Raw genomic sequence first — 20,559 nt, 5'->3', positions numbered from 1 at the left:
ACTTTTTCAAGTAGATTTTTCACAACTTAGGCCGTTGCAATATAGTTTGTATATAGAGGTCTGTCATGTGAATTTTCAATTTATATCAATCGTACATTTCAAATGGTACATATTCCAAAACTTAAAAGGAAGATAACAACCAAGGATGTTTTGAACTAAGAGTGCAAGACCCTTAGGGACACTAGTCATTGTTGAAATGGCATTGAGTATCTCCTCCAAGAATAGGGAATTTAGAACACCACCGATCGAGCATATGGTAATCTGGCTTGACTAAATAAACGCAATTTACTCATGTCTGTATGCAGAATCCACCCAGTTTTCAGGCTAAGTATGCTGCTTCAAGATCCATGACATTAGCCTATGCTTGTTTGATCTAAAGAATATGTCGTAACTTGAAAGCTTAGCTACAAAAATGCATATGTACTCAATTTCTCTGTTGTTAGCATCATTGAAAATATATTTTTTCTATCATATTACAAAATTTTCTAGAGCACAAACAAAAAAACCTAACTTGGTGCAACTTGGTTCTCGGCAAGAACTAATGCAGACACTTTCCTCCTAGCTTAAGCTTCTGGATACCAATTTTGACTTGAGGGCAGTTGGTTATCACAGGGCTGTTATTTGATGTTTCTGCAACACTTGTGCGTTTTCGTCTTCGTTTCTTCTCCTTTACATTGTCTTCAGTCTCATTTTCTTGTCTACATACATCTCTCTAATCCTTTTCTCCGCTTCTTTGGTTGTCTCTCTGTATCAGCACAAACTGCTTCAACCTCGCATTCTGCATCTGCCTTCTTCTTCTGTCTGCATCGACAAAAACGTCAATTTAGATCCACAAAAGCATTGTGAGTGTAATCAACAGCTAAGGAATATCTCATTAACTTACCTTGCTTTGCGTTCTGGCTCAAGAGATATCTCGGTTAGTGCTAAAAAATCGCCTACGACAAGATCAGGACGCTCTGATTCCCGGTCAACAAAATTACCTATAGTAGTTTCTTTTTGTAACCTTCTAGCTTCTTGTCTAAGAAGCGCTAGGTGAGGATATAAGCTTTTCCATCTCCTCGCACACTGATTGTCAGTGCGACAAGACATATATGAAGCGACTTTGGACCAACAATGTCCATGCTCTTTCATTGCTTCTCCCAACTTTGCATCTTCTTCCTTGGTCCACTTCCCAAATTTAAGTTTGGGATCTAAAGGGTTCCCCCATCTCTCTAGACACTGAGTACCCGTCCGTCCAGGAACAAACTGAGCAATTTTAGGCCAGTTTTTAGTTCCAAAGAGCGTCACAGCTACTTTCAAACGTTTGTCTTCCTCTGAGCTCCACTTTCGGTTCCTTGTTCCGCTAGGGTGAAGTGACTTTTTCCATCTGAAAGTATAGAGAAGCAGGGAATAAGATAACACCATTCAAATATGTATCTGAATTGATGAGTTGTTTAGAAACATATGAATCTTTTTCCAACCAAGCTACATGAAGATCACTGATCTATTAGAGCATTGAGGTCCAGTTCTTCCTTGTAAGACATTTGCTACAGATTGCCAGTCAGTCTCGCCAAACAAGTCTACTGCGGCACGGAGTTGGTCATCTTCCTCTGCAGTCCATTCTTTTCTCAATATGTATGGATTCAAGCTTCTCTGATATCGAACCAAACATTGAAATGGAGTCCTATTTGTTCCTAGCGATACCGCAATGTCTAGCCAGTCTGTAAAACCCTTGTTTTGTGTAATTAAGCGTATGTGATTATCCTCTGCTACAGTCCATGGACCATTGTTTATCAATGGGTCTTCCGAGCTCATCCACCTACAATGAGGTATACAAAATAAGAAGTTGATATTTTATCTTAGCAATCAGAAGTTCAACTAGAGGAGGAACTTACCGGGCTTCACATTCTGCAGCAGAACGGTTCTTGATATCCAATTGCTCCCAATTAACTTTGGGAAGAAACTGCCTAATCATTTCTGGTGTTTATCTCTCAAGAAACTGCCTAAACTGCTCCCAATCAATTGCTCTCAAGATTCTTCATCTCTTCAAGAATGGTGTTTATATCATCTGTAGATCCTTCCAAGTCACTGTTAAGTAAAAAGAAGAATATATCATAAACAGCAAGTATAAAGAGTACTAGGCACCAGAATGTGATAGTACTTTAAAAGAAGAAGCAGTACCTGGACTGTTCAAGAGCTTCACGAATGAGTGTGTTTTGAACTTGTTGTTTTAGACCTTTTGCAAGATTCTCATTCTCCTTAGTAGTCCAACTTCTGCGATCTTCTGAAACTGGATATTTCTCTAGTGCCATCCTATAATCTGCAACACATGCGTTTTCCGGTGGACCTAACATCAACGGAGATGTCATTTTATCATTATCCTACAACAAAGAGCAGGAGGAGAGTACCTTTATAATGACTATAAAACATAGTAGAGGCAAGAAAAATAAGATCAAAGTGTGTACATTGATTTTCGTGTTGAGATCAATTCGACACGAGGATCTTTCATCTGAGAAAGGGCCTGTTTAGTTATTCTCTTGCAAGAAGGTTTGAAAATCTTTTTAACTATCTTAACATTTCTCCTGTGTTTTTCGTTCTGCTCAATTGTTGCTTCTATTTTACTCAGTTTTCTTCGAAGAAGGCTCTGGTATGACCTGTTCGTCCGGATTGCATCAACAAAGGCTTTTGCAGCTTCAGGGAAACTTGAGCTTTCAGATTGGCATGTCTGCACCAAATGGTCAAGAGGCTCAACGGAAGTATCTGAATCTGGCACTGTGACAACTGATTTCCCCTGATCTGGAAAGCTTTTCACAAGTATTAGATCTACTCAATATTTCGGTTGAAGGTTCATTATCCGAGGCATGACCCTGCTAATTCTTCTTCAGGGTTGAATCATTCATGAAATTTCCTTCCACATCTGCAGAACAATAGTAAGAAATCACGAATATAGTTCAAAGAAAAGAGGCATACAACTATGCCTACACTCGATTAAAGACAAGCAAACCTAAACCCTTGCATCATGAACTGAAATGTACAGCCTAATGCAAAACAAGGAAGGCCCTTCAAGTGTCATAATAACAATCAAACATAAGCTAGACAAGAAGACTACGAGAAGACCTTCTACATTATTCCATCAGGGAGAGTACATGTATGCGTTAAGTCGAAACCTTTCACACTGAGTGTAACTTCTACTTATAGCCTAAACTACCTTCCATAGTTGTGAAATGGAAGAGAACCAAAGTAATCTTTGCCAGCCGCAAAGCTATCTTTTATCATTTGAAAGCAGAGTCAACATTTCAAAGGTAACACCCAGAAAAAACAAATCAGAGCTCACCGGAATTTGCATAAGCAGAGAATCGCTTACGAATAACGCCAAGGGCTTCAAATGCACCATCTTCGTCTTCGTCCATGGACACCAATTCTCTTTTAATGCTCCGAATCATCTCGAAGTCTTCGTCTTCACTCTCCAAATCATCCAAGGGCACTGCTAAACAACCCGTGGAGCTAATTGGTTCTTAATTCTCCTAAGATGTCCAAGTCATCGTCTTCATCGTTCTCCGAATTCAATGGCGTCCCTTTGGCATCGGAGACAGTACAGGCGCGTCTTAAGTCTTCGAGATCTTCACTTTCATCTTCTTCATCATCATCATCATCATCATCATCATCATCATCATCATCATCGTCGTCGTCATCAGCCACGTAGAGGCCTTCGCGACTATTCATTATCTTACAGAAAGCAAAATACACGTCGAATCAGAAAATACAACCGAGTTCGAATCTGAACAGATGAATGCAAGAGAAAGATTTATCGCAACATGGGTGCCTTGTGGGAGAAGATGAACTAAGGTTTCTTCCCCTAAAATAATTGTTTTAAGGTTTGAGCATTTGAATCTTAAATCTTTTTCTAAATCAACCTATAAAATAGTTAATTTCTTCCCAATGAAACTATCTCTATCTCTAGTAGCATTACTTCATATGGGACAAGACAGGTTATGTTGAGTTCTCTAAGACCTCTCTAAGAGAAGAATCTGGTGATGAATCAGATAGACAAGACCGCGCAATCTTGTCTTTGCTATACGCTTTTTTGACATCGTTCTTCAGCTCGTTATATCTCATCCTCTTCTGTCTTCTCTCTTTCACAGAGCCTTTCTCCGGATGCGACATATCTGGGATGTCTTCGTCCATATACTCTTCCATGTACTTATCCAGAACCTCAGAACAAGATGGGAAATACCTCCGTCCTGTCTCAACTGCGTTGTTGAACGGTTTTGAATCAGTCAGGATATGAGTTGAAGGGAACTTGAAAGTAAAAGTTCCTTAATAAGCATTTACCTGTTTTCATGAGTGCTTCCATACGTGTAAGCATTCTTTTCGTTTGGACATAAGGCGTTTCATTTAAATCAACTTGACCCAAGTTTCCAGTTGTAACATTTGATGGAGGTGGAAAAACAAGACCTGTGCACTCGCTTGTCCCTTCAACATTAGCAAAGTCCATAGCCACATCAGCTTCTGCTGGGAAGAACAACTGAGCAAGTCCCACTGCAATAATAACACATACAAGAATGTTAATAACCATTCATCAAACCTTAAGCTATGAGATATATATATCGAAGTGGGTCAATACCTCGCTTTTCTAAATATAACAACCTCATTTGGAGATCCTCGGGCATCGAATGGGAACAAGTAGGTGTATCCCCACTAATCAACGGATTCCTTCTAATTTCCCTTTCCAAGATATCGATGCATAAGCGGTCTTTACTAGGTTCTTTCCTTGAGTTTTTGGTATGATAATCTTTTGGCATAGTGAGTCTCCTACATATATTAACAGCACTGCGTCCATCAAACGTGAAATCCGAAGCATTAGCTCCTTTTTGAATAAGTGATATGATAATTGTTGGCTCTCTACGCATAGCAGCAAAATGAAGAACCGTATACCCCCGGGAATTTCTGAAATTCACATCAGCCATGTTTAGATCAAGAACCTCGGTCACAACTTTCGGATCACTGTAAGCCACTGCGTAATGCAGACCATTAGCTTGGTCTAGAGTTATATCTGACTCAGTCAAAAGAAGCTTCACGAGTTCCAAATCATCTGAATCTAATGCCTTGAGTACTTTCCCGGTTCTCTCTAGCGATTTATCCGCCACCTCGGAGACGTTCATGGACTTAAGTCGAAGCTGTTTGATCTTTTCTGATACTTCGGAAGGAAGCTCCTTTTCGATACAGAATCTATCTAAATCTGATCTCGCCACTCTCTCTATGCATTGATCAAGAAGCTGAGTCAAATCACAATGAAACGCAACGAAGAGAATCGGAATAACATTCTCGACTAGTGACTTCTCAACATAGTTACAAAGCCTCCGCTACAGACACAAAAACACACACAACATCAGAATCTTAATGAATACAAATAACAGATATATATATATCAAAACCAAAGGATCTCAGACCTGCAACGATGAAACCAGCTCTGGCATTTGAAACACATACGAAGCATACATCAACTCAACAGCAAAATCAATGGCGGGTTTACAAGAATCATGAGCACAAACTGTATCAACACAAGTGGAAACCTCGACAGGAAAAGACTTCAACCTCCCGGTATAGATATAGTTCAAGAAATGCAGAAACGCCTCGCGTCCCACATTTCCATAAGGCAACAGATCTTTCATCTGATACTTTGGTTTCTTCTCACTCTTTCCACTACTCTCTTTATCTTTCTTGAACAGATCAAGAAAAAACTTGCTCCTAGCAGCTAAAAGGCATCTATGAACACTCACAGGGTTAGCTTCTTCTTCAATGATGATCTCTGCGTCAGTATAATCACAATCAGGGTTAGTGAGAAGCTGCTCCAAGTTAGAGCTGAGCTTGATTAAACTCACAGCTTCAAGATTAGCAGCTGCGTGATGATTTGTTGTAACAAGAGGAAGAGCATTGGATAAGTGAGAAGATGTGAAACTTATAGATGAAGATGGCTCCATTGCAGTTGCAGCCATTGTCTTCCCCTCCAGAATATATCACTCAAAGTCTCTTTTTTAACCTTCAAACCCTCAGGGATACAAAACCCCTAAATCTAAACCCAATGACAAGAATCAATCGAACAGTAATTGGATCAAAACGTGTCTGTGGTTTTTTTTTTGAGGTATGAACAATACAGACAAGATCATAGATGAAACTAATCAAGCCCTGAAGAAAAGATCCGAACTTTACGAATTCAATGTTTCCAATGAATCAATGTGAAGAACAGAGTCAAACTGAGAAAGAAAAAAAGACCACCTTTGAGAAATGCTTCATAAAGTCAACGAAAATGGCGGATGAGAAAGAGAGAAAAAAACAACCTAATTGAATCTTGAAACATAAGGGAAAGAGCTGAATAAATGGGTAGTCTTCAAAATCATAGCTTGATATCTTGAGAATAAGAAGAAGACGATCTCAGAACAGATAGGAGAACAAATCAGAGTTTATCTCTAAAGCTAAAGGTGAGAAATAACAAGACTGACTGGTCTCTGTCTCTCTATGTTAAGAAGAACAAAACAAAACAAGAACTCACTAATTTCTTGATTATACAACGTGTCAAATTACTAATTTAATTGTATTGTTTGGAAGATCATGAAGAGAGCCTAAACAAAGACCAATTTTTTTTTTTTTTTTTTTTTTGGACAAAAAGAAAGACCAAATAAAATAGTAAAAGACTTTGGATAACAATTTCACAAAAGAGCCAAATTCATCTCTCTAAATTTTCATGACGATACAAAAACCGTAAGCAGTGTCGTCAGCAGTTGAGGACGACTTGAGTTGGGGTGAAGTGGGTCGATGGCGTCTTAAAGTTACGTCAGCTTTGAAAAATATACACAAATTGAAAAGTAGATTGATAAGTACTAGGGTTGCCTCGTTATTCCCCCTTCACTCTCACCATTCTCACTTTTCCAACACAGACTTTTAGCTTCTGAAAATAACAACACAAAAAAATTAATTCTTAATTTAGCTACATGAACTTATGTTTTTATCCTAATTCATACACCTCCAATTGAAATCGATAATCCCAGCTGCTAAACCCGATCAAACCACAAAATTGCGTTTAACCCAATCACAATCACGTTTATCCGTTTAATCCAAATAACCCGACAAATAAGACGACATCTTTTCTCTTCTTCTTCTTCTTCTTCTTCCTCAATGCATAATGTAACACAACTTCTTTGAATTCAAAACCGGTGAAGAATGTTCTTCCAATACCTAACCTATCATTTGTTTAAGAAGAAGAAGAGAATCGATGTCGTCTTATTTGTCGGGTTATTTGGATTAAACGGGTAAACGTGATTGTGATTGGGTTAAACGCGATTTTGTGGTTTGATCGGGTTTAGCAGTTGGGATTATCAATTTCAATTGGAGGTGTATGAATTAGGATAAAAACATAAGTTCATGTAGTTAAATTAAGAATTAACTTTTTGTGTTGTTATTTTCAAAGGCTAAAAGTCTGTGTTGGAAAAGTGAGAATGGTGAGAATAGAGGGGGAAATAATGCGGCAACCCACCAAATAAGTAGGCCCCTCTACAATTTGAAGACCAAAAAAAAAAAAAAGTCTATTTGAAGTTTGCTGTATTCTATTAGAAGAACATGTATAGTAATTGAATATATCACACTTCAACTTTAGTTACTTGGTATATATGATGATAACCAAGTTCATTTTGATTAATTTTTCAAAGACAACTGTTTTAGATTTATATGTTTATTGATAAGTTCTGCTAGTAGTAATTTTTGTGATGGATTTCTATTAAATACAACTTTTTTTCTGCTAGTAGTAATATGTTTATTGATATGTTTATTGGTACATAGATTATTTAATGGATTTCTATTAAATACAACTTTTTTTCGTATGTTAAATTTTATTACATTTTTAGAAAACATATTATTATCAAATTTAGCTACCGAGGAAAGAAACAAACACGATTTAGTAAATAACATATTTTAATTAATCGGTGTAGTATATGGTAGAAAGATTGTGGTCTGCTGGGAGGAGGATGTGCGTTCCAGTGGTGATTCTACTAAGAAGAAGATGATTTGGTGTGCTGACTGCTGAGATCGTACTTGAAAGACACAACGGGCAAGAGATTCGTGGGAAGGTTATATGGTGTGACGTTGTACTTACAGTCCCCAAGTCATCTCCATTCCGAAAACTTCTTGTTGCTACTGTTTGAGTTCACTTTATATGTGGTAATATCATTTTATATTTGAGTTCTAAAGAACTGCACTCTGTCTTCTCTTCTTCACTAACACACCCACTCGTGAACGGTTCACAAACCTGATTTCGTAGGCTTTAAGTGTTTTTAATTAGCCTTTACGTTAAACGACATAACACCAAAAATATGAACATAAAAGTCCGTCAGGACGTTAAGTCGTTAACCTTTCTTGCAGGATTTGTAGGATGATCAAACTCTTTCCTTTATAATTGCAAATAGTTTCATCACAATTTGTTTTTTTTTGAGTTCATCAAGAATCTAAAACCCCCCTCCCAACAATTTCTTTCGAGAGCGAGATACTCTCGTTTGGCCTCTCAGAACCAAACCAAACCGAATCCTCAAAGCTATTAAATTACCCGTTCTACTCCTTTCACTGGCTATTATACTCTTCATAGTAATCATCACTTATAACAGACACAAACCTCTCAAGCCAAGGAAGCTGATGAAGATCTTTCATTGCGGCTTCAACATACGATGACTCTGTACAGGGAGGTGGGGACTGATAAGAAGTATGGTGATCACTGAGACTAAAACCTCCACCTGCTAAGAACCTTTGGATCAGAGCAAGCTGAGATCTTTCTTGCTCAGAGTAAGCGTCCATTACAGTTGGAATTGTGCTAAATGTGTCCCAAGGCCATTGCTCAACTTCTTGGATTGTGTTTTCCTCTACTGAGTTTTCTTGATCTTCGTCATCGTCCCAAAAAGCGCATGTGCAAGTCTGTTGCCCTTCTCTGTACTCTGCTCCACACGAGTAGCAAAACTCGTGCCCGCACCTGCGAATAACACAGAGAGTTTTTGACATTTGCATGAGTAAGAATCACAAAGCAAAGAACCTAACTTTGGAGGTTCAAATATGTGTAGTAGATACGGAAAAAATATGTAGCTATAGATATATATGTGTGTCATACCGGCAAGTCATGTGGTTGCAGCCTTGAGCAAGCTCGATCATTATACGGCATTGCTGACACCGTCTCCACCTCTTATACCTCGCCAAGCGATGCAATGTTATATCATCTGGATATCTTTCATCAACCGGAAGAATCTGAAACTCTTCACAGCTCATAGACGCATGCCAAGGAACACCACAGTCCACACACACAAACCTCTCACAGACCGGACACTCCACACAGCAGCTATTCTCTGACTCATGAGAAGACGAGCTTGAGCTTGCCCTTCCTGATGATGGAAATTCTTGCGGGTCTAACAGAAAAGAGCAATTGGGATATGGGCAGTAAATCTTGCCATTGTTCTTACTACGCACGTTTGCTTCTTCGAATAGTTTGAAAGTAGCGACTGGCAGAAACGATTTGCATTCCGTGACTGAGAGATAATGCTTGCATTGCACTTGAGGACACCTGATGGGAACTTCTGAAGACTGTACTTTCCCTTCGACGTATGTTTTCATGCAGTGGGAACAGAATTTGTGAGTGCACTTCAATGTTAGCATCATCTCAGACTGACGGTCTTCACAGCAGATCGAGCAGTTCTCAGTTGGTTTATCCTCATCGAGGTTACAAGAAACGATTCCTACCGCCACTTGAGCCAAGCTTAGAGCATCATCAAGATCACAGAAAGGAGCAAGCTTTAGAACAAACCCATCAAGGTTACTTGTTTTCTCCATTACCCTTTCTCTCAGAGCTACCAGAAGAGGGATCTCGAGCTGCTCCTCACGAGTTATCTGCAAAGCAAATTCATATAAAAACATGAGCTCAAACCTACAAAGAGGTACGAAACCATTTGATTTAAAAGCAAGTCTCTTTAACAAGCTAAAAAAGAGAAGACTTTACCTGATTCAAGAGCAATTCGGAGTCGGTTACAGCAACCACAGAGCGTAAATTATTCTTTAAAGCTACTTCAAGACCATCCATCAAAGCTAAATAGTTAGCTACAGACTCTTCAACATAAAACTCCAACTTCTTCTGAACCTGAATCAACTCAAAATCTCCTCTTCCCTCCAACACAACACCAATTCCCGAATAACCAGAACCCGAATCTCCTCTTTCGGATATCGAAACTCCTTTAAAGAACACCTTAACAGAGAAATCATCATCAAGTTCATCTTTTTTCTCTTTCTCCTCTTCTGCTACTTTACCTGAGTCATCATCACTCTCCTTCAACCAAACCTCTTCATCACCACAACAGCTTCTAAACTCCTCCTCATCTCCTAAGTGATTCAATGGAAGAAGCTCCTCACATTCACAGGAAACTTCTTGATCTTCCATGTTTGGAAAACAACCCCAACTAAACTACAAAAAGGTAGAAACTTTCTTAACTTAGCAACAAACTAAAAGAAACCCAAATCGGATCTGTATCATCTAATCTCAATTCTACCATATACAGAGAAACGAAAGGAGAAGATAAAAGAATGAACAGATCACTAAAACAGCTAATCTTAACGAAGTTTTACATCAACAGATCAGCATAAATCAGAGAAAATTATAAAAGAAACAGCTCGATTTGTAGTTGACCCACTAACACCAACCAGACCCTCTCTCAATTATTACATACGTTTTTAAGAGAGAAACCAAAAAAAAAAAAAAAAAAAAAAAAGCTAATTTAATTTAGAAGATTTACTAATAAAACAAGATCGGTTGAAATGAAAGTAAATCATTGACCAAGAACATTAAAAACCCAGAAGGTTTCTTACCAGTGGAGGGATATTCACACTTCGAAAACACTAATAAGCTAACATCTTTAAAATCTCAGTTTTTATTTTCTCGACGAAAAAAAAAAAGAAAGCAAAGTTTACTTTTTTTGCATTGTTTTGGATTTTTCAACTGAGATTTGTGGAGAGAAAGAGAAGAAGAAGAAGAAGAAGAAGAAGAATCATCGGTTGTTTTCTGAGTTTTTGTTCTCTCCTTCTTCGAATGGCGTAAGAGAAAAGTTTTGCTTTTTTTGTTTGTTTCTTTATTCTCTCTTTTTTAATTTTAATTTTTATTTTTTTTCTGAGTTTTGGCTTCACTTTGCTGTCATTCTCGCACTGTGTTGTAAGTTTTTACATTTTTTCCACAATGAAGTATCTCTTAATCCAATAAGTATTTTATTTATTAAAGTATATAATTAGGAATTTTAATAATTGAACCTCTCTAATCGAATTGGATTAGAAGTCTCTGAGCATGAAGAATTATAGCTTAAGATATCAAAGTAAGCACATGGGCTTTGTCTCCTCTCATTAGAGAAATAGAACAAAAAAAGCTGTAGTAACTTCCTTTTATTTATTTTTATTCCTTTTCTGTCTTTTATCATCCAATAGTTATATTCCTTTCAATAAAGATAAGCAAAAGGAAGTACAAAAATGAAAATTTTAAAAATAATTATATTTGCTGCTAGAGAAGACACTAAAGGACACTTGTGGCAGCAAACAAGTTTGAAAATGGAGACAGCAATCATTAGCTTAATTATTTTAAACTTTAAAATTCAAATGGGAATTGTGAGACTTAGCTTTATAGCAGTGTTGTGTTGTGGTGGCCTATGAAGAAACACTATTTAACCAAGGCAAATTAACAAAACTATGTATTTTTTTTACTATATAATCAACTAAATAAATAGAACAAAAGAGAAATTCTGAAACTAGAGTAATCAATCTCTATCATTTTCTACTTTTCAATGTGCAAGCAATTTTCTTCTGAGGGTGGTGCCATGTGAAAGATGCAATATATGGGCCTACTGAGACAAACCAATGTGGCCCAATATCAATAGATGAGCTGCTCAGATAGATATATTCTATTAGTGATTCCTAATTTAGTAATAACAAAAACCATAAACAAATTTTGTAGTAGGAATTAGCGACAAATGATGAACCAATGCATTTCAAAGCTAGTTCGATTTGTTTTTTTTTTTACAGTAAAATAATACGAAACGTCATGTATCGTTCATTCGTTTGGCATGATCCGCACCTTCCAGGCTTCTTCCACCGGTCCACCCGATGATTAAACAAAGATAAGATAATACAATTCGAAACTTTTCTATCTGATAATGTACATACATACATACAATCAATAAAATCAGGATTCCGATTCTCTAGTGCTATCCTTTTTTCTATTGATTTAGTCCATTAGTTTATACATTGACCTTCCAAATCAGCACCGAGACGAAGCCGGCAAATCTTCTATATAACCCAAACCAAAACACAAAACATTGATCTCATCACACATCATACATTATTATAAAAAATTAAATCTTATATACTAATGGCTACTACCAAACTAGTCATGAAGCTCGTCTACATTCTCCTAATCCTGTTCACCTTTACCGTATCTCCGGCGATCTCAACCTCCCCGGAAGGTTGCGACAGCGGGTCGGACAATCCGTGCGTCGATAAAGCTAAGGCATTCCCACTCAAAATCGTAGCCATTGTAGCCATCCTTACGACAAGCTTGATAGGCGTAGCGTCACCTCTTTTCAGCCGTTACATTTCGTTCCTCCGTCCCGATGGCAATGGTTTCATGATTGTAAAATGTTTTTCTTCCGGAATCATCCTTGGAACCGGTTTCATGCATGTCTTGCCTGACTCTTTCGAGATGTTGTCATCGGAATGTCTTAGCGATTATCCGTGGCATAGGTTCCCTTTCGCGGGTTTTGTCGCTATGTTGTCCGGTCTAGTCACTCTAGCCATTGACTCTATTACCACCAGCCTCTATACTGGTAAGAACACAGTTGGACCAGTGCCTGACGAGTATGACATTGATCAAGAGAAGGCAATTCACATTGTAGGCCACAATCACAGTCACGGTCATGGTGTAGTGCTAGCAACTAAAGATGATGGACAACTTTTGCGGTACCGTGTTATTGCCATGGTTAGTGCATTTCCAAAATAAGATTAAACGGTCTTGAATTCAACGTAGTATTTTAATTCAAATCATACATTGATTTATATTTCCATCTTTAAGCTAACTTGAACTTTATGAATAGGTATTGGAGCTTGGGATTTTATTTCATTCGGTTGTCATTGGACTATCTCTAGGAGCAACTAATGATGCATGTACCATTAAAGGACTCATCATAGCTCTGTGCTTCCATCACTTGTTCGAAGGAATGGGTCTTGGTGGCTGCATCCTCCAGGTACATGTACATATATACATTTATTATGTAAAAAAATATTCTCTCTTTTGAACCACATACACTTATTATATATAGTATATAGTTTATATCAATTAAAAATTTACGTTTGTATGTATTTAATTTATGTAAACAGGCAGATTTTACAACTGTGAAGAAGATCTTGATGGCATTACTTTTCGCTGGAACAACACCTTGTGGTATCTTTCTTGGAATCGCATTGTCGAATATCTATAGAGATAACAGTCCAACCGCATTAGTTACGATTGGACTGTTAAATGCTTGTTCGGCCGGGATGCTCATCTACATGGCCCTCGTCGACCTTCTAGCTACCGAGTTCATGGGATCAATGCTCCAAGGCAGCGTCAAACTCCAGATCAAGTGCTTCGTGGCGGCTTTGCTCGGCTGCGCCGTAATGTCGGTCGTTGCCTTGTGGGCTTAGACACTCTTTCAACACAATTAATAAATTATTTAATTTATTTGTTGTTACTTTCTAAGTTTCACCTTTGTACATTTGAGGGTTCTTTAAAGTTTGATACATTATTTTAATTTGTATACTGATATATATTCACATGGCAATATATGGCATTGTTAGAGTTTGAAAGAATCTTTATTTATGGCAATGTAACATTGTTAATAAGAATGTGATGTTTACTTTCTTCTTTGGAATGGCATGTATTAATTATTGAGGTTTGTTGATAGTCCATGTTAGTTATAAAAGAGAAAAAGATAGGTCTGAAACTATAGTTACACGGATATGGCAATTTCAAAATACTCTTAAAATGGTTTGATTTAAACTACAACATATTAATATCAACATTTTAACATTAAGAACTCGTATCTAAAAGTACATTAAAATAATTAAACCAATAATAACAAATTCAAAAAAGAAACACATAAATTTGTACGTATGGAATTGCTCAAACTAGCACACAGATTTGTAGGTATCCCTATTTCATTCCATCTCAGTTTTCCGCTGGAACTGTATATACAGTTAAGGACTTAATTTGTTAACAAAAAATCCATACAGGTTTGATTCCATACAACTAGTCATATCAAATACAGTACTTGTAAATTTTGAATATCTTGAAACAAGGTGAACTGTTTCTTTCCAAAGATTTAAATTTATTAGCTTAAGAGTATACTTAAATCAATAAAAATAGTTGAAGCATATCAAATGAGGCTTAATGTAGTTTTAGCATTATGGTTGTCAAATCATACACACTTTTAATATCTGGTTTTGAAAGTTTACGAATCGACACATAACCATTTTGTCACGTCGGTGGAGTATGCGTTTGGCACGTTTTTGTTTCGTGCTCGACCAAACCATATGAAAACGTGGGAACTAAATCGTACAAATTAATAATACAGTACTGTAAATCAAATTTGATGCATATTTATTATTCATTCTTTAAAAAATAAAATAAAAATGTGAAAATTCTAACCGAAGTTGACTAAGTAATGAGGCATGCCGTGGAATATTGGGTACATACTCGGCATGGACAGTATTGAATATACTGGACAATGTAAAGAATTATCTTTTTCTATGATTTTTCTTTGTCAACTATTATGTTTAATTATGATTCTGATGATGATTACTTTCATGACAAACAATCTGATTAATTATTCCTTCTTCTATATAACAATGCAAAATAGATTCTTTCAGAACGACATGAAAAAAAAGAATTCGTATTAATACATGAAAACATTGATTGAAATAAACATTTACTGTATACCCCACTTCATGAAATTCGATTTGTCACTAATTACCCTTTCAGAAAAAACTTAAAGTGTTTTATGCTTATTAAACCATGAAGAAATTCAATTCAAAAATGAAAAACCACCTTCTTCTTTTTTTTTTGACAGCTGACAAATCACTTATATCAGTTATATATGGTTATTCATATATAGATAGACACATAGAAGTAACTATATTAATTGATAATGACATATGTACGATATGTAGTGTTTTTGGTGACTGGATTGCAACCATACACCGAGCACGAGCTCGTCACGTGTGATGTTGTGCTCGTAGCAATCCTATAAAGTATTAACCTAACTCTACAGCTTAAACTTAAATAGTGTACAAGATTGTAAACGTTTGTGAAAGTTGACCTAATGCAGAACTATAGAAGACGCATGGGGTTGACTTCGCGACCGCTCGGCAAACGGCATGAGGAATGCATTTAAACGATAATATAAATGTTAGTTTCGAAATATATATATAGCCTTTTTCAAATCTAAAAACTCGAATGTTTACGTAACTATATTTATATTCTGAAAACTCGGAGATAATTAACATGATAAAACTGTTTTTCCATCAAATTTGTTAAATGAACGTTGTTTTAAATAAATATACTGAAATAAAATCTAGAAACATACCATAGATTCTTTTCTAAAACATACAAATTTTCATTTAGACATCATATATTTTGTATAGAAGAAATAATATATAGTGATTGTTACAATATAATGTAATACAAAATTAAGACATTTTGACAGTTGACTAACTGAAACGCCTTAAGAATATAATCAGTTGGTGAGGTTATTATCGATATAACATATAAACTATGAGCAAACAAAATAAATATAAGGAAACCGAATAATTGAGAATATTGTTCCATCAGGGCAGTGAACAATTCCATGCACGTGTACTCATCCGCTAAAGCCAGAACTCCAAACTACCAAATGCAAGGAAAATATATTTAAATAACTTATCAAAGGTTGATTATATAAATCTCAAAAGTCCATGAAGTTAGGTGATTTAATAAAAAATCTAGGTGATTTAATAAAAATATCATATATAATTAATAAAAAATCTAGGTGATTTTCATATATAATTCTCTCATTACTATTTTTGAACTATTAATTACTTTATTTTCTCGTTTCACACCGGAAGCAAACGAGTAAATTACTACTTCTCTTTCGTCATCGAGAATAAATGGCATGGAAACAACCGGCACACATTACTATATAAACCGGCTCATCTAGTACGTCCAAAGACAGAAGCATTAAACAATCTAAACATACAAAACTCCAAAAGAACAAGCAAAAAAAAAAAAAAAAAGAGGAAACAGAAATGGCTTCAACTTCAACACTAACCATGAAAACAATCTTCCTCGTACTCATCTTTGTCTCTTTCGCAATCTCCCCAGCAACTTCAACGGCGCCGGAAGAATGCGGAAGCGAGTCAGCGAACCCGTGCGTCAACAAAGCTAAAGCTTTGCCTCTCAAAATCATAGCAATCGCCGCTATCCTCGTTGCAAGCATGATTGGTGTCGGAGCTCCTCTCTTTAGCCGTAACGTTTCGTTCCTCCAACCAGACGGAAACATCTTCACTATCGTTAAGTGTTTCGCCTCCGGGATCATTCTCGGAACCGGTTTTATGCATGTTTTGCCTGATTCTTTCGAAATGTTGTCATCTATATGTCTGGAAGAGAACCCGTGGCATAAATTTCCTTTCTCCGGGTTTCTCGCTATGTTGTCGGGTCTAATCACTCTAGCCATTGACTCCATGGCCACGAGCCTCTACACAAGCAAGCACGCAGTTGGGATCGTTCCCCATGGCCATGGCCACGGTCCAGCAAATGATGTCACCTTACCAGTAAAAGAAGATGATTCCGCCAATGCACAACTCTTGCGATTCCGGGTCATTGCCATGGTTAGTACATATATATCTATGGAAATTTCAGGAACCGGATAATAATTGACCTTATCATTTTAAATGATACATTACAAAATACTATGTAATTTAATTTTATGGATATCTAGGTGTTGGAACTTGGGATCATAGTTCACTCTGTGGTCATCGGACTATCTCTAGGAGCAACTAGTGACACTTGCACCATTAAAGGACTCATTGCAGCTCTTTGCTTCCATCAAATGTTCGAAGGCATGGGTCTTGGCGGTTGCATCCTCCAGGTTAATAGAAATATATAAATGAAAATATTACTTTTCGTCAAATGTTAATATATACAAAACATCTAATGTTAAAATATCATTTCAGGCTGAGTACACGAATATGAAAAAGTTTCTTATGGCATTCTTTTTCGCGGTGACAACACCATTCGGAATAGCGTTAGGGATCGCTCTATCAACGGTTTACCAAGATAATAGTCCAAAAGCTTTGATCACGGTTGGACTTCTCAATGCATGCTCCGCTGGATTGCTGATTTACATGGCGCTCGTCGATCTTTTAGCTGCTGAGTTCATGGGACCTAAGCTTCAAGGTAGCATCAAAATGCAGGTCAAGTGTTTCGTCGCGGCTCTTCTCGGGTGCGGTGGAATGTCTGTAATCGCCAAATGGGCTTAACAAATTCTTCGGATATTTGGATTTGGAATCATGTGGATTTCATTGTCGAACTAAAAACCGTTTTAGGTTTATGTCTCGATCCTCTATCCGTTTTTTTTCTCCACCTTACAAAAGACTTGTGTCATTGCGTGGATCTATCACACTTTAAGGTACATGTCTTTTGGTAGATACTTAAATGTGATAGGTCCCGCGATTCATAGTGTTTTTATTTTCCTTTTTTTGTCAAGACAATATAGTTAATATCGATCGTGTAATGTTTTCGTATATCTCATATAAATAAATTAAAAAAATGTTGTTTGCAAGATAAGTATTTTAAAGAAAATAACATATATTTTTTGCTATGTAATCTATATTCGGTAAAGCTGCATGTCAATACTTGGAACACTAATCATAATCACAGTCTATAAGTTTCTATGTTTACTATACTAGGTATTGATTGGTCCATTGTCAATCACTTGCATTGCCCACCATACTGCTTTAATTATCAAATTTATCATGTATTACAGTACTACTAGCTAGCTGTTGATTCTGCTAGTTGATTTTAGAATATGATTTGAAAATTTGTTCGAACCGGTTCAGTTGAATGAATCAATATATCTACCAGTTGAACCAATGCGTTAATACATCCTAGTATTCATATAAAATTAAAAAAAAAATTGTGGTTTTAATGTTAAGACCGAATGGTTTATTGGTTTATCTAGAAATCTAGTTGTTTAATTATTATTATAAATAAAAAATCAAAGTCAAAGTTCAAACAAAAAATAGCCAGATAGAAATCCAGATTCAGTCGGTTTCCAAAACTTCTGGTTTACTTGGATAACATATGTCTGTCGGCCCATATATGAAGTCAGCCCATTTTGTGAAGTTATTAACTGTTACAACCATAGTACTACAACAATCGCATGATGTGCGATTTTAGAGTCTCAAAACCGCTATTAAGCATCTCAAAACTCCACAAATAATGTGCTTCACTTGAATTGAAGCATTATCTATTCTGATCCAACTTTTATGAGGTTTTGTTTTTCTTTTGTCTATACATGCAAGGCACATGATATCATGATCCAAACCTGAGATATTTATTTGCACGACAACGATAATGACTATGCAATATTTTTAGTCGGATGAAGAAATATGATTCTTTTTGATTCATACATCTTTTGGGCGGTTCGAAACACACGTAAGGTGCTTCAGTTTTCAAAGCTCTCACGAGAATTCGAATGTCATGTAATAAGAATTATATATAGCATACTGCCAAATTAGCATAAAACCAAAAAAGAAAAGACAATACTGCCAAAATTAACATATCTTACTATTTCCAAAGTTCTATTGCTTTCGAGAGGAAAAACAAAACTGTTGAAAGCTTATACTATAAAAAGTAGGACTTTCGTTAAATATCAATAATTCTTTCAAAATTATTTGGCAAAACCAGCGATTTTGGAAGAATATGACCATCACTTTACATGTCTGGTCTTCAGATTCTCTTATCTATGTATTCAGTATAATTTAGGCAAAGTAGTGCCAACTGTTACAACAAAGGTATAATTTGTGTAAACATATCACAATATGTAGAGGCTCGTGGTCATGTAATCAGTGGATAGAGTGCTAGACCCGATAAAATAGCCATAAATTAGCTAGAGAAAAACTTATGCCACCACTAATTTTCGTTTTAATATCTTGAATATAAAACCGTAAGTCAACAAATTTCAGTTCGACTGATCCATAGCAATGCTACGGGTCTAGTCACTCTAGCCATTAACTCCATGGCTACGAAAAGTAATTTCACAATTTACCGAAAGTATGCGATCATCTTGGGTACTGGTTTTACCTGATTCTCTTTTCATATGTTGTTGTCGTGTGCTTTGTAATCGGGTGCAACACCTGTCCTTAAAAAAAACAAAAAAACTTTCGAGGTTTAAGTATGACACTCCGGTTTTAGGAACATGCAGAAAAATTTAAAATAATTGATTTGGTCACCTATGTCATCAAAGTACACCTATCTTTTCGGTTAAGGGATCTGAGAGAATTCCAGAGTTAATCGTGCTTGAGCTGGAGTAGTATTATGATGGGTGACCTTTCCGGAAAGTGACTGTCAGAACTGTGCGAGTGAGGACAAAACACAGGGAAAGATCATGTGGTGATTTGTAGGGACGGTAACAAGTCTTTAAAGCCTTTCGGACGTAGCAAACTGACCGTCGGATATGGATGGCCTCACGGGCATAGTGAGAGGATGTGAGACCCATTAAAGAAAGTGTGCCCATGGACTGGGAGTGGACATAGAGCCCACTAAGAGATGGTGGTCGGGAAGTTACGTTAATTCTTTGATATTCTATGCTATACAAAAAGTTTTGCGTATGAAAAAAAAATATATATGGTTGGATACTTGGATGATTGCTTTCTCTTCTCATTCTAGTTGTTCTCGACCAACTTCAGAGCTAACGGTAAAATATCAAATATAGTGCAAATATACTTCAACCAAAAGGTAAAACATATACTCTAATAATTTTTTAGGGCATTTTCTAAAATATCCATCTTCCTATATTATTTTTCAAAAATATCATTTTATATTGTTTATTTCCAAAATACTTTTTTTTCTATGTATAAAATAACTAAATTTTAAACTTTAAACTCCAAGTATTAAACTCTGTTTCCTCAAAACTATATCCTAAATGTAAAATAGAAAACTCAAACCTAAAAAAAAATTTAAAAATTAATTTAACATATACTAAATGTGTAAAAAAGGGTAAAAATGAAAATGTTCAAAAAGGAGTATTTTTTAATAGGAGTATCTCAAAATAGGTATTTTTAACAATTTTTCTAATTTTTTTACTGTTTTATGAACAGTATAGTGTAACACTGTTCATGAAACGTTTGAAAAGAAATATTATTTTATTTTTGTTTTAATTTAAAAATATACTTAAATTATTGTTTTGTCCGCTAAAAGATAATATATTACCAAGATTTATAAAACTATCT

The 20,559-nt window shown here is 36.2% G+C and overlaps 4 protein-coding genes across 5 annotated transcripts; 2 read left to right on the top strand and 2 right to left on the bottom strand.

Moving 5' to 3' along the window:
- Positions 1-405: 405 nt before the first annotated feature.
- LOC104723072 (uncharacterized) lies at positions 406-6,826 on the bottom strand. Its single transcript, XM_019233124.2, is given in 16 exon segments — positions 406-562; positions 565-704; positions 706-801; positions 884-1,366; positions 1,469-1,798; positions 1,875-1,963; positions 2,004-2,067; positions 2,161-2,360; positions 2,408-2,785; positions 2,787-2,896; positions 3,314-3,486; positions 3,488-3,705; positions 3,991-4,229; positions 4,312-4,518; positions 4,604-5,342; positions 5,430-6,826. Coding segments are annotated over 16 exon segments (4,068 nt in total). The 5' UTR covers positions 5,976-6,826; the 3' UTR covers positions 406-506.
- Positions 6,827-8,402: 1,576 nt separating this feature from the next.
- LOC104723071 (E3 ubiquitin-protein ligase RSL1) lies at positions 8,403-11,234 on the bottom strand. 2 transcript variants are annotated; one of them, XM_010441363.3, is made up of 4 exons: positions 10,864-11,234; positions 10,004-10,462; positions 9,125-9,894; positions 8,403-8,989 (listed from the first exon to the last, which is right to left on the bottom strand). In XM_010441363.3, exons 2-4 carry the CDS (start codon positions 10,436-10,438, stop codon positions 8,587-8,589), a joined length of 1,608 nt encoding a protein of 535 aa, XP_010439665.2. In that variant the 5' UTR covers positions 10,439-10,462; positions 10,864-11,234; the 3' UTR covers positions 8,403-8,586. The 2 variants fall into 2 exon arrangements, with proteins under 2 accessions (XP_010439665.2, XP_087330691.1); XM_087474565.1 differs by having other exon boundaries at positions 10,004-10,457; positions 10,864-11,229.
- Positions 11,235-12,355: 1,121 nt separating this feature from the next.
- LOC104723070 (fe(2+) transport protein 2) lies at positions 12,356-13,870 on the top strand. The gene is made up of 3 exons (XM_010441361.2): positions 12,356-13,012; positions 13,128-13,277; positions 13,411-13,870. Exons 1-3 carry the CDS (start codon positions 12,407-12,409, stop codon positions 13,714-13,716), a joined length of 1,062 nt encoding a protein of 353 aa, XP_010439663.2. The 5' UTR covers positions 12,356-12,406; the 3' UTR covers positions 13,717-13,870.
- A 2,288-nt stretch (positions 13,871-16,158) lies between these two features.
- Positions 16,159-17,888, top strand: LOC104723068 (fe(2+) transport protein 1). Its single transcript, XM_010441360.3, has 3 exons — positions 16,159-16,935; positions 17,046-17,195; positions 17,281-17,888. Exons 1-3 carry the CDS (start codon positions 16,354-16,356, stop codon positions 17,584-17,586), a joined length of 1,038 nt encoding a protein of 345 aa, XP_010439662.2. The 5' UTR covers positions 16,159-16,353; the 3' UTR covers positions 17,587-17,888.
- The last annotated feature ends 2,671 nt before the right edge of the window (positions 17,889-20,559 follow it).

The sequence above is a fragment of the Camelina sativa genome, chromosome 11 (genome assembly GCF_030686135.1).
Source record: "Camelina sativa cultivar CO46 ecotype springtype chromosome 11, ASM3068613v1".
NCBI lineage: Eukaryota > Viridiplantae > Streptophyta > Magnoliopsida > Brassicales > Brassicaceae > Camelina > Camelina sativa.
Note: the sequence above shows the minus strand (reverse complement) of the source record. Positions and strands in the feature narration are given on the sequence as shown.

What these genes read in the sequence shown, in the direction of transcription:
- LOC104723071 (XM_010441363.3), bottom strand. Translation starts at nt 10,438, where the DNA reads ATGGAAGATCAAGAAGTTTCCTGTGAATGTGAGGAGCTTCTTCCATTG. An exon ending in CCGAATTGCTCTTGAATCAG is followed by an intron (nt 9,895 to 10,003) that starts GTAAAGTCTTCT and finishes TTTGCTTTGCAG; the next exon opens with ATAACTCGTGAGGAGCAGCT. An exon ending in TGCAACCACATGACTTGCCG is followed by an intron (nt 8,990 to 9,124) that starts GTATGACACACA and finishes TGTTATTCGCAG; the next exon opens with GTGCGGGCACGAGTTTTGCT.
- LOC104723070 (XM_010441361.2), top strand. Translation starts at nt 12,407, where the DNA reads ATGGCTACTACCAAACTAGTCATGAAGCTCGTCTACATTCTCCTAATC. An exon ending in GGTACCGTGTTATTGCCATG is followed by an intron (nt 13,013 to 13,127) that starts GTTAGTGCATTT and finishes CTTTATGAATAG; the next exon opens with GTATTGGAGCTTGGGATTTT. An exon ending in TTGGTGGCTGCATCCTCCAG is followed by an intron (nt 13,278 to 13,410) that starts GTACATGTACAT and finishes TTATGTAAACAG; the next exon opens with GCAGATTTTACAACTGTGAA.
- LOC104723068 (XM_010441360.3), top strand. Translation starts at nt 16,354, where the DNA reads ATGGCTTCAACTTCAACACTAACCATGAAAACAATCTTCCTCGTACTC. An exon ending in GATTCCGGGTCATTGCCATG is followed by an intron (nt 16,936 to 17,045) that starts GTTAGTACATAT and finishes ATGGATATCTAG; the next exon opens with GTGTTGGAACTTGGGATCAT. An exon ending in TTGGCGGTTGCATCCTCCAG is followed by an intron (nt 17,196 to 17,280) that starts GTTAATAGAAAT and finishes ATATCATTTCAG; the next exon opens with GCTGAGTACACGAATATGAA.